The sequence below is a fragment of the Alligator sinensis genome, unplaced genomic scaffold (assembly GCF_000455745.1).
Source record: "Alligator sinensis unplaced genomic scaffold, ASM45574v1 scaffold71_2, whole genome shotgun sequence".
Taxonomy (NCBI): domain Eukaryota; kingdom Metazoa; phylum Chordata; order Crocodylia; family Alligatoridae; genus Alligator; species Alligator sinensis.
This window is the reverse complement of record NW_005842632.1, coordinates 95,521-109,550: the sequence shown is the minus strand read 5'-3', so window position 1 is coordinate 109,550 and position 14,030 is coordinate 95,521. Positions and strand designations below refer to the sequence as shown.

Below are 14,030 nucleotides of genomic sequence, written 5' to 3'. Positions count from 1 at the left end.
AGCAGGACGAATGAGAAATGTGGATTCTTGTCCTTACTCTATTTGGAAAAAAACATTGGATAATATACAGAAGTAGACTTAAGAGGGTGGATCAGATGCCATGGCTGCCTCTCTTCCAGGTGATTATCCTATTTCTATGGCCACACACATCTTGAATTCTTTCTGGACCAAACTGGAGACCAAATAAATACGAATGCTAGCTGTGCCTTTGATGTCATTTTGACTTCTACTTATTCATAGCCAGATTTTTAAATGCTTCAGCTTTCTTAAATACCCAGTTTGGGGGGGGCTGCAGTCCATTTAATGGGCCAGATCTCCAGCCACATCAGTATACAGGGGCTGAGAATTTGGGCTCCAAACTCTTTTAAGAGACCTTAGACCTCCAGTTCTATGCTGGCATAACTTCACTGAAAGCAATGGTGTCATATCTAGAACCTGCACTCTGACTTTAGCTTTGTGGTTAGGATGCTTTCATGGGGGCAAAAATAGCAAGAAGGCAGTAGAGAAGCTTGAACCTTCTTCCACTTCCGACAAGTGATCCATGCAGGGGTCCCATAGCACCAGGGGTACCACCTCCTCTTCCCCTGGTGTTTTAAAAAAAAGCAGCCACTACTTCATTTTATATGGGACCCTATACCAGGGAGACATGTTAGGTATACTCCAAGTGCCTAGTGTTTCACGCCCTGCAGGCACTTAGGCAGAGGAAAGACTATTTTCTGGGTCTCAGCTGGGTTGAGGAGTAAACTAGGGGCTGATCTGGTCAGTCCTGTTAAAATCCAGATGCTGGTGCATATATGCAGGAGTAAGGCTTCCAAGCCTGGCAGGTAGAGGCATCTAGGTAGCTTCAATGCTTCCAGGGTTAGATGTGGTTTTCAGGATTGCAAGTTTAGTTAATTTTCTTCCCATCAGCCAGTAGATGTCACTGTAGAGCAAGACAATAACTTCCCATTCCAGAAAGGTGAGCACATCATGCCGCAGCAGTCTCAACCCCTGCCAAGACCATCCTCCTCTATTGATTTTTAAAGTAGCAACTGCACCCTTGATAATGCCATATACCAGAAATCTGATTAGAGCTTGAATTACAGCAAATACAGTGTTTATTCTTTAGCTGTTATATTGCTTCTTAATAACAGGTCTTTGAGGTGAAACTACAGAAGTCTTATTTCGGAGATGAAAACAGACAATTGCCTCCATACTTTTCTGCTGGCTTCATGCAATTACAGCTAATGTTATCAGTTTAATTTGTCCACATAAGCCTGAGTCTGTACAGCAGATTGAGGACCTGGTTCTCATACCCTTATTAAAGCTCAGCTAGCCCATGGAAACATGTGCTTATCAGCTCTTGGTTGATTTTGGCCATTTTGCATTTGTATTACACTAGAAATGGATCCAAGGGAGGTGCAGAGGGCGCACTTGCATTTCTCCCCTCCCACTTCAGTAGTGTGGCACGTGCACAATGAGCTTAGGAGGTGGGGTTGCTGCACACATTGCCCACCTCCCCACTCCCCAAATCACCCAAACATTTCACTACACTGTAGGGAAGTTACATGTCCCCGTCTTAGTATCACCGATGCAATATTTAACACTGGTCAAAGTTGGTCCAGTACAACTGGTCAAAGGTTATCCATTCTGCTTCAATTTCAGTGTGATCAGGATCCGGCTGAGTGAACACCCACTAAATCCAATGGAAAGATTTTTATTAATTTCAATGGACCTTGCGCAGAGTCTTACTTCAAACCAAATCCTCCATCTTCTGGAACACAGAGTGCTGCACTCCAGCACTCACAGACTGAAGGGTTTTGTGCAGGGTTTTTTGGGTCATAAATAAAAGACACGGGATATGCTATTTTTATTTTCACATATCAAGTATTAAAGGGTTTGCTTGTAAACTCATGTTTACAATAGATGTTAACAGTAGCTTCCATTACACATAGTGTGTGATACATCTTTCAAATTACTCTACGCTTTGCAGAGAAATAAATACAATTAAAAAACCTCAAAAAAGGAACCTAAAAGTCTGAAAAAAATGCATTCAGCAACTTGTCTTTTTCACCATAAGCAACCCACCTGTGCACTCACTCATACACTCACATACACACCAAAAATTACCTAAGCCCAATTTATTCAATATATATTTTTTTTAGCTAAACAGTTATAGACAGTGTGACCATTCCATGCTCCTAAGCTATGGCTCAGACTCTTGATGTTTATAGTTAATCTTTTTGGTAGAAATATGCATTGTGGATCATTTCCTATTGAAGTCAGTGGCAAAACTCCCATTTAATTCAAAGGAGATAGGTACAAGTTTTAATGAGAAATGTCTTAAAAAAAACCCTTAGTAATTACATTCCTATACAGAAACTGAAATTCATTGTCCATTTTGGTACAACTTTTCAATTGAATACATCTTGGCAATAATGTTTGTTTCCTAAAAATACTTTTTCCTCCAATGGCATGTCCCATCGATCTCACTTGCACAATCTAGTGTGCGTCATATATACTGAACTACTTCCATTCAGTCCACAGGCTCTAATTCAAAAAAAGGTGTTACCTTTCCAAATGCAAAAACCTAAGGGCCAAATCTTCTCTCCCTAGAATTTAATGGCAAAAGCTCCGGTTGAATTTGGCCTGTGTTTACCAATGGGATACGAGTTTGGCCCATTATAATTCCTCCAGAAATATCAAGCCAAACTTAAAAACCTTAACGTAAAATTCTCATAGACTGCAGTAGGAAATTTATAGAAGCAGCCCCATAGTTTGCGCAGTGTTTTGTTTTCTTTTAGTTCCTATCAACTTAATTCTCAACATCTAACAGTGCTGTTAAAATAACATCTTATGAAAATTAATAAGTCATATAATGCTGCAGTTCTACAGCTGATTCATCTATTAGTACCTTGGCTGTTGATACTCAACTAAGTCCTATGGCGTTTCTACAGGCAACTTCTCACCAGTTGACTAACAGAGGACTTGTAGGATTTGGCCCTGGGGTAATTATGAACACTGAATTTACAGAAATATTTCTATATTCAAATTTCAATGCCCAGGCAGTTATATCACTGAAGTGTTTAGAATATATCAGATACATTCCTGTCATCAAGCATCAAAAATACTTCTGTACTCACTGGCACTACTGTATTGTTTAGTCATCTGCATGTTCAAAATTGATCAAGGTTACTAAATATATTTTCTTTCTTCCTTGAAGTGAAAAATATTTTGGACGCTGCTTCTTACAGACATCCTTCAATGTGCAAGCTTTTACCTAGCTCCTGAACCAGACATGGTGACTGGATATCTTGTGACAACTGGTTTGAGATGAGAGCAATTGATAGGGAACAATAATTGATAATACAAGAGTTTTAGAAATAGAAAAGAGCCTGAACTAAAGAGTAACAACCCCAAATTTGAAGAAAGTGTGGATTCAGGTTGAACATTGGAAGTTAGGGTCATCTGCATTTACAAGCTACATGAACGGTTATCTATTGACTTACAAATTCAAAAACAGGCATTTGTAGGTTTGTACAGTATTATGTTTCATATTAGTGGCTACAGTTCTGTTAAAGAGACTGTACTGCATGTGTATGATATATTTAGTGCAAGTGGGTATATTTAACCTTTAAAAACCTGTGTGATAGATTAAGCTCTAATCTTGTGCAAGAGAATGAAGCTAAGATCCTGCTGTGGCTGTCTAATTCAAGTACTTTAAAGGGAACAATGTTTAACAATTCAGGCCATATATGAAGTACCTGAAGTGTACCTATAAACATTATCGGTTTATTCTTCACATGTGCAAATGTCCTTCCATCTTCTATTGATGCAGGCACCTAAACTGCATTTCTAGTGGGAGTCCTGCTTGACTATCAATATCTGGCATGGATTCATCATTTATGTTGCTGGTGAAGAAACAAAACACCGCATAGAACGTAGCATGGCTTTACCAGACTCTATTAAAATAGGTGCTATTGGAAAATGGACAAGGACAAACTTGATAGGGAAATATTTGCTGTCATTCTACACAGAAGTATTACAAACTGGAGAGTAAATAGAAAACAAACTCTAATATGCATTTGATGTCATTTTGACTCCCATTTATTCACAACCAGTTCTTAAACACTTCAGCTTTCTTAGATTTTCAGCTTTTGGCATCCAATCCAATGATCCTCAGTTCCAGCATCCTACTGTTGCTGAGAAGTTGGCCCCAAAACTCTATGAGAAGACACCTTGAACCAGTCATCACCAGGTTTGTTAGTGGGGCATGACTGACAGCAGTGGAGTTGCAGAAGGAACCTGAAGCAAGGCAGTGATGAATCGAGCCCTGAACCTGTAAGCAGTACTGCCCCCTTGTACAAGCTGCTGAATGACATCAGTTGGAGCAAAGGGAACTCTGCATCTTGTTTTAGAGACCGGAACTTTTGTAATATTTAGGGCCAAATTCTGCTTAAGACCTGGCCCTATAACTTTATAGGACCTAGCCCTATATAATTAAATCAATAGTTTCATGGCCTGTAAGGTCAGAAGGGAGCCATTATGCTTATCTAGATTGGCCTCATATGTAATACATAGAGTTTCAAACTGCAATAGCTTTGACTTGGCTAAAATCTATTGTTTAGAAACACAGCTATACTTGCTTTAAAGAAGTCAAGTAACAAAGAATCTACCATATACATCAGTAAATTGCTTAATACCCTCATTGTTAAAATTGCCTTATTTCTAGTCCAAACTAGCATATAACCACCTACAAAATTTAGCATGACCATATTGATATCTACTTACTGATAACACGTTTTGGAGTTATGGATTATGCTTGCAAATGAAATGTGTGCCTTAATACTGAATGCATAACAAGCCTTTGAGAATTTTTCCTGAGTTCACCCTCTGCTGTTCTTCTTACAAAAAATCATTCAATGAAAGAAAAAATCTTGACACGGAAGTTACTCTGTGCAGAAAGGAACTCCCTTCAATACTCTAATGGGTTTGATTTAGCACTAAGTATGCATACAACTTGAAGCAAATTAATCATGTGTAAGTTATGCACACACTTAAAAGTATTTTATCTGATCAGGGCCATATTGTATAAGTGTGTAATACTGTAGATTGTACATATATTTGAAGAAAATCAATCTGTCATTTCTATTTTTTTAAACACTATGAACAAATATTTATAATTCCAAACTATTTTAAATATCTACTAGGAAATATCAACCTAGTTCATTTATATAATATTAATCTTAAGAAATGTGCATTTTGGAGTTTGTAGTTTTGAAAATATAAGACTAGGGTACAAAGCTAGCCTAAAAGGACATGTAAAAATGTTAATTTTTGAAAATTTCCAATTGATTATAAGAATAGCACTAGTCTGGTTCTTTGCTTGATGCATGTGCTGTAGCCATGGCATCTGTGGTCAGTGGGTGAAAAGTACTACCCAATCAGATAGCATCAATATATATCCAGTCTCTCAGGAGTAAAGAACATCATAAAGGGCATGTTTACATGTCACTGTATGGCAATGCTGCTATGGCGCTGTGCTTTAGTGCTTCCTTTTAGAAGTACTAAAGCATGGAGCACTAAGGGCAGTTACTGTGCCATGCATGCAGCACACGATTAGATTTCGCTGCTACTTCACTATAGTGACGCACTATGCCAGGGGAGCATGCCACTACAGCAACGTAACTAGCAATCCCACAGAGACTCATGTGATTGCTATGTTGCCATAGCAGTGTAAGGCAATGTAGCGTGTCATTATGTCGCCATAGGGCAACATGTAGATGAGCCCAAAATGTAAGGGAGTAGAGAATCGGGTCTGTATCTGTAAATATGTACAGCCCTACCTTGTAGTCTTTGAACCCCCTGCCAACACTTTCAGAATGGACTCCAAAGGGTAAAGAATCACACTTATAGATTCTAACTGTCCTCTTTCTCATTTTCTGTTTCCATTTTGCTTGTCTTTTTCTTTTGAAGGAAACAAACTATATGGATGTCTAGTCTGCTAATTTCAGACGTTAGGTTTGATTTTTCCTTCCATGTACTGCAATGTAAATCAGAAGCAACTCCATGGATGTCAGTGGAGATAGGCTACTGTGAGAAAAGAATTGCAGCTTCTCTATGATGGCACTTCAGAATTCCAACTAGCTTCCCATGTCACTGATTGATGCCATTCCTTGCAGACTAATATCACAGGAGGACAGGACCTAGCCTTCTGCTATTGTAGCTCATTCCGAATATAGCTTCCCTTCACTACATTTAAGTATGGTAAAATGAATACATAGTTGTTTGGATCATTGAGCTCAACATGTAGAGATCAATAGCTCAATGTCCAGTTGGAATGAGGGATGAAATAGGGATTCCCCAGGGATGTATCATAGGTCCAGTTTAATATTTTAATTAATGATTTGGAAGAAGGCATTGAGTAAACGATTAGCAAATTTTCAAATTACACCAAGTTTGGTTGAGTTGCAGACACTGGAGAGTAGGGCTATGATTCAGAATGTCCTTGATAAATTAAAGAAATGGTTTAACAATGAATCAAGTTAATTTCAGTAAGGTTAAGGGCAAACTCCTGCACTTAAGACAGAACAATTCCATGCACAAATACAGACTGGGGAATGAATGGCCAGGTGCGGTACTAGAGAAAAAGAGTTGTTACAGCAGACCAAAAGTAGAATATGAGCTAAGTATGCAATTGTTGCAAAAAAAGGCCAATAGCAAACTGTTGTATTAACAGGAGTGTATTTTGCAAATCAAAGAAAGTGATCTTTCCACTCTATTCAAAACTGGTGGAGCTTCCAGTTCTAGGTCCCACACTTCAAGAAAGATACAGACGAATTGGAAAGACTAATGAAAATGATTACAGGCCTGGGATACATGACTTACAAAGAAAAGCCACAAAAACTAGAAAGCCACAAAAACTAGGATTTTAACCTGAAGAAGATAAGATTGAGGGGGCATTTGAAAACAGTCTTCAGATACCTTAAGGGTGGTTATAAATAGGGACCTACAGAAATCAAGGAGGCAGACGGGTGATAACATTTTCATAGTTTTTTGCAATAATGCCCCTCCACACCGTTGACTGGCCATGGAGGCTGTCATTCATGTGGTTCTGCCCCTCACCACTGATTGGCGAATCAGCATGGTCACACAACAGGGAGCTCTCTCAGCCAATCAACAATGGAAGGAGGGGGGGTGGCTGCCATCTTGGCTCCCTTTCTCTGTGCTGGCAGCCAGGATTTAATTTTCTGCAAGTTTTTTTTTTCTGGCAATTCTGCCTCAAATCATAGGTAACACTGCTTTTCACAGAAACCACCTCAAACCATGATTTCTGTCTTTAAGAGCTAGTTAAATGTTTCAAGGGAACAGGGCTTTTGTTTCAGAGAATGTTGATTAAATGAAACTTGAATGTGAGAATACATTATTGTTATCTTAATATTTTATAAAATATTACTGAAACAACATTTTAAATTTATACAAAAATAATTCACCATTGTGTAAATGATAAATTAAAAGTTAAAACAGCTGAAAAGAAGTATTTCAATAAGGTGATTTCAGTTTTTCTATAATAATTTTTCCAGAAATTTTGTTTTACAAGGTACTTAAAATTTTTCTTGTGAAATTCATTACAATTTGAAGGGTCAGAAATGCTCATGGAGCACAAATGCTCAGTTTCAACATGCTTTAGTTTCCTTGGAATTAATCCAAAAGCTTCAATAGTTGAAGGATGTGTCTGCTTGTTCACTCGTTGAGAAGGGAACAAGAGATTTACTCTGTAATTTGCATTTGCTGCTGCAATACTGGGAAGCCTGATTCTGCCCTGACTTTACACTGCACTGGTCTATACAAAGGTCACTGTTCCCCTTAAATTTGACAAGATCTTAGTACGTGTGTTGCAGGACCCTTATACCTCTTTGCTAGTTTCACCATTTTAAATGGGGGCTGGGGTGGTATGGGCACTAACTCATATGGCTGACTACCCAGAGGTTGCATGTTTGAGGCCATAATATAAACATTCACAGTGTGGCCCTGTCAGATTCCAAGGAATGTGTGAATTCTGCTAAATATCTTGTCACAAGGACATGAGAAGGAAAGACCACTACAAAGTTTTTAGGATGTTTTTAATAAGAAGAAAGAGGGGAGGTACACTCCGTCTCCCACAATAAGGCTAGGAGTCACCATTTTAATAACCCATTCTGAACTCCAACAATAACAAAGAGAAAGAACCTCACACAATAATTTCTGCATCAAGTCTCTGACTGGGTTTATTCCTGGAGCAATGGGTATAAGTTGTAAAGGATGGTGCAGATGACTACATATCCCAAAGCAAGCCTCTACATCAGGGATATAACCTGCCTGGATATTGAACAAGAAGAAGAAATTTCTCGGGCTTCCTATTAGCTTCAATAAGCATTAATGACAAAAGAATAACAGGGAGTGACTTAGTTGTCACTAGTCAGTGATATTTGTCTATACTTAGTTGTAGAAAGAAATTATTTTCTGTGAATACTTGAAGGCTCTAGAGCTATACAAACTAATCAAACAGTATAGCACAGCAGAGGCTCCCTATGCTTGAAGAACAGTGATTGCACCTGCAAGCTTGGAAAAAAGTTTTTTGTAACTACTCAGTTGGTCTAATAAAAGATACCACATCTACCCAAATAACCTGATAAACTAATCAGGACACTCTGCAATGACTGGAATCAACATTTCAGACAGATGTAGTTAGCTGTGATAGTCTGAAGTCAAGTAGAAAGCAAGGTAGATTTGCACTTTACAGACTAACCAAAGAATGGTTAGGATGGATGGATGGAGGGATAGACAGACAGACAGACAGCTATCAGTATTTAGACCAGGGTCTGATGTAGGGATGTGAAAGGTTAAATGGTAAGTATATTTATTCTAGTAATGCATTACAGTTAATGTTTAGGGCTGGATGGAGTCTGGCAGGGAAGGAAAGCAGCACAGTGCCCCAGGAAGGAGGCTAGTCACAGCATATAGCTCTGCCTCTGCCTCCCTCTCCCTGCAGCTTGCTGCTGACCTGGGACTGGGGAGGGGGGCATGTTGTCTGGCAGGGATTGCCACCGCCTCCTCCCCCAGCCACTTACCCCCATGCTGCTGCATCTGGCCCCAAGCACCTGTGCTATGCCAGCCAGGGCAGGTAGCAGCGGATCAGTCACTTGCAAGTTTGCCAAGAGGAGGCAGGTGGAAGCCAGCCTCTGGCCCTCTGCAGCGTGACTGGTGGCAGCAGCACAGTGCAGTCAGCAGCAAGGCTGGAGATATGCAGGGCAGGCTCCACCCCCCCGACCTGCACACAAATTAGCACAGGTGGGAGAACGAGTACAAGGTGGAAGGGCAGGGAAGTCCTTGCCTGGGCTGCAGACAGGGAAGGTGCAAGGAGATACTGGTGCCACCAGACAGGGGGGTGCCTGGCTCCATTTGGCAGAAAGTTCTGTGGGGGACAACATGCCCCACGTGCACATGGGGCAGTGTGAAGTAAACACACACGCACACATTAGGTATGTGTCATCAGTTAACTGTTTAACCAATATCATTAGAAGATTTTAAATGGGTAGCCATTTAAACAATATTACATACATCCCAAGTCTGATGCCAGCATGGGGAGTCTTCACATGCTTGTCAAAGACAGGCAGGAAGAGTTGTGAGGAAACTGGCAATACAGAGGGACACAGGAATCTTCTCTACTGGCCAAGGCCTGAGGCTACTAATACCAAAGGATTTTTTATCATTAACTTCAATAGAAACAGGATTTGATTCTATGTGACCTTCACTGAACTTGTTATATTTTGTTATATTAAAATCCCTTTTTCATGAAGCCACATGGAAATTGTTTATATCTATTTTAAGGTATTTCCTTCTACTGTACATACAACACCTTCTTCCTCCTGTTTATCATCATGCAAACTTCACAAAAGACAGAATCTTCTACGTGCTGCCTTGCAGAGGAGTTGATTCAAATTTCCTAAGAATGTGCACCTGAGAGTAGAATACAGATTTGGCTGTTTTTCTCATCTGAAATTATATTAAATTAAATTATAGCTAACATGCTGGCAGAAAGTAGCTGTAATGTCTCCAGATTAAGGTTGCAGAAGAAGAATTAGTTGCAGATAAAAGGTTGCAGATAAAATTGGAAAAATCTCTTACTTTTACATGTTCCCCCTCCCTCCTTGAAACCGTATTTTGAATTGTTAAATGCCAGGTAATGGCCTGTGGGTCTGGGTGTGGAATTGCTTTTTGTGTCTTCTTGTTCCCCTAAAGGGCAAAGTCAGCTGACTCTTCTATTTTCCTCACAGAACCCTAAATGAAATTGCGTTACATGAGTAACCATGAGGGACAGATTATGCAATATTTTTGTGAGGAATATGCTTACCAGATAATTCAATCTGCTGCTGGAAGATTCTGGACTCAGAGTCTGACTCCATAAAGAACATGGCACAATCAGTGACAGGATGCTGGAGAGAATTTGCTGACATGCCAACCATTTTTTGTATGACCCTGCCATCAATCCACAAAGATTTTATTTTTAAAAATCTGCTTTGCTATTGATATGAGGTTTGTTTGGCATGGCAGTAGGTCAATCCTGAAATGCAGCTTTCAAAAGTCTTAAGTTTTTCACCTAATTAGTGGGAAGCTAGAGATCGATTTAAAACGATCTGCATGCATTTGCAAACTACAACCAAGCATTTCCAATCAAAATATAACTGGTTACTGTGTTTCCAAATATGGATTTGTGGTTAACAATAACCACCTACAACAGATAACTGCAGAGGTAGTTACAAAATATGAATCTGTGTTATAGCCCCTATACATATGATTATTATGTCTTAATGCTATCACAAACTAATACTGTAGTTTTTCACTCAAGAGTTATGACTTCATAGCCTGCAAACTACATTTAGAAATGCTACATCCTATCAAATTAAAATAAACATACGTTTTTACAGGATAAGGATATTATGTCTCATTATTCGAAAACTTCACCTGATGTACATCTTTTCTATGGCTTAACATATTATCAACAGGACTTAAACATCATGTCTTTTTGTAAATCTTACATTTATGTCTAAAAATAGTCCTTTTCAAAATGAGTTGAATTTAAATCTTTAAAAGCGAACTTGAAATGAACATGCTGCACATATTTATCCAAATAAGTTGCATAGTTTAAACAAGTTCAGTTGTGCTTTGTAGCAGAACTCACAGTAATTACTCATCTCTAAAAACTATGATGGATGTGAAATCTATAGTACATTTAAACTTTTTCTCACAGTCCTGACTAGTTATATGAATGACTGTCACTCTTCCATTGACCCATGAAATTCAGAATACTTCATCCTTATGCAGAGCATGAACATTTAATGGACACACCCAAAATAATTGCAAACACAGATATTAAAAATCCATTTATCCAGAGAGGAGAAATAGGAATTTGGAACATTTTGAGGTATCCAGCCCTCAAGTATTCTTTGTTTGCTTGCATTAAGTTTTGTTGGTTTATTATGTATTGTGTTCAGGTTAAAAAAGAAGGCACAGGTGTTTCACAAGGCGCCATATTCAAGTCAACCAACAAAACCAAATTTTACATTACCAAGCCTGGGGTTTACATCTCAGCAGTGACTTCTTCTGATGCATTTTCAGTTGAAGAATTTATTGCTTCTGAAAAGGGGCCAGGATAAGTTTGAGCTATGCAATTCATTCCTCGTGCCAAATTAATGCCTTCATTGTGTTCTCCATGAGAACTGAAAGTAGGGCAGGATCTAGTCCGTGCATGGTTCTGTTGAGGTCCAGCATTGCCAACCATCTCACTCACTGTGTTTATAGGGGAGGCCCTCCATCTGTGTCTCTGCAGTTGTTCTTCTTTATATTTAATGGAATACCAGGCCAGAAAAATAAAAAAGAAACCTACAAACTTGAGACCAGCTGCCAATCCAAAGTAGACAAAACGAAAGGATGTGACATCATATTCCCAGCAAGATCCTTGCACGCCACAATCCTGTTGCCAAAGCATGCATGTAGTATCAATAACAGCCCCAAAATAAATTGGAGTAGGAATGTAAGCTGTAATAATAATAGTAACACAAATAATATGCATTAGAAAAATTGTATTTGAAAACATTTTTAAAATATGAACTACAGAATATATCAACTGAATATTGAATTATTTTTTGTTAATTCCAGTACAGTAGGCACTTCCTCTGAGACACAGTCACTGCAACCAAGCACCTTCCAAGAGAAGGGCAATATCACCAAGTTTTCATGATGATTTACTGATGTCTACTGTGCAACATGACGGAATAAAATGATCACTCCTGACACAAGATGTCACATCCCATTTCTGATGGTATCAAATGGAGTTTGATACTCATTAGTATTTCTTCAGTATGCCAATCTTACTCTTTACACAACCCCATTCACCTTTATGGTTGCCCAGTGATACATGGTTGTTTACTGTAGGTTGATGTAAAACTAAGATCTCAATCCTACTGTGATCAAAGTCAACAGAAAGAGCTTTTTTCTACTGACACTGATGGACACTAGATTAGATCCCTGACATTTTGAGGGAGGAGCAATGTGTTCTTTTCCATTTAGTTGAAATACTTTAGCAAAATATGTTCTAAGCTGGTGTACAGGTCATGTCTTCACAAATCTGTAAGGCTTTTGTTATCTTACAGGGGAAGTATTTCATGGCATTCTGCTCTTTTGGGGGCCTATAGCCATGCTGAACTGAATATATCTGGGCTATCTTGGAAGCTACCGGCCTGGGCTGGCCATTGCTTCGGGTCTCATGTGCTATAGGAGGCATAAACCAAAGACTGAAAAGACTTCATTCACTCTGGCTCAGATGATGAATGAAAACACAAATATATATATTTAAGATCTAATGATGAAGGTTTATCTGAGAATCTAGTATATATTACCCATATAAATAAAGTGAAAGATATCATAAGCAACCTCTCAGATATTCTGTGGAATTAAGATATAATATGCTACAACCAAGCAAAAGCCTAGCAGAAAATCTGTTTTTATTTCTGCTCCATGTTCTCATAGACACTGAAACAGCTAGAAGACTGGTGCATTCATCTTCCCAACAACACAATTTCCTACCAAGTGTGTGATATTAGACACGTCAACAGTGTAAAAGCATTTAGTCCCTAATACAGTAAGATGTAGCAAAGAAATTTCCCCGTAGACTAAGGAAAACATTAAGGGATGAAATAACCAGAGACGATCCCAGCAGGGTGCGAGGCCTGGGGCAAAGCAGCCTGCGTAGGGCCCCCCCTCCCTGTCCCACAGCACACTTATGCCATGGAGCGAAAGCCCCAGCACACCGGACACAGCGGGACAGGTGGTGGCTGGAACAGGCAAAGAGCTGTCCAACCCACTGGGTGGGCAGATGGGCTAAACTACAGCCATGGCCTCTCCACCCAGCTCTGCAGGGACCCCCAAAGCATGGGGCCCGGGGCAGTTGCCCCGATTCACCCTCCCGGAATGGCCCTACCTATAACCCATAAAGGCAGCAACTCTTATGAAAGATTCATAGATTCATAGATGTTAGGGTTGGAAGGGACCTCAATAGATCATTGAGACCGACCCCCTGCATAGGCAGGAAAGCGTGCTGGGTTCAGATGACCCCAGCCAGATGCCTATCTAACCTCCTCTTGAAGACCCCCAGGGTAGGGGAGAGCACCACCTCCCTTGGGAGCCCGTTCCAGACCTTGGTCACTCTAACTGTGAAGAAGTTCTTCCTAATGTCCAGTCTAAATCTGCTCTCCGCTAGCTTGTGGCCATTATTTCTTGTAACTCTCAGGGGTGCTTTGGTGAGTAGAGCCTCACCAATACCCTTTGCGCCCCCATGATGAATTTATAGGCAGCCACAAGGTCGCCTCTCAATCTTCTCTTGTGGAGACTGAAGAGGTCCAGGTGCCCTAGTCTCTCCTTGTAGAGCTTGCCCTGCAAGCCCTTAACCATATGAGTGGCCCTTCTCTGGCCCTCTCCAGGTTATCCACATCCCTCTTGAAGTGTGGCGCCCA

At 39.8% G+C, this 14,030-nt stretch overlaps 1 protein-coding gene across 1 annotated transcript in view; it reads right to left on the bottom strand.

Annotated features, from left to right (window-relative positions):
- Positions 1-1,797: 1,797 nt before the first annotated feature.
- The window catches only part of SLCO5A1 (solute carrier organic anion transporter family member 5A1), a gene marked incomplete at its 5' end in the record, with an annotated part of 107,711 nt that continues 95,478 nt past the window's right edge, over positions 1,798-14,030 (bottom strand). Inside the window, one exon of the mRNA XM_014524582.2 lies at positions 1,798-12,057. Coding sequence (XP_014380068.1) covers positions 11,600-12,057 — 458 coding nt within the window. The remainder of the gene's footprint in view (positions 12,058-14,030) is intronic.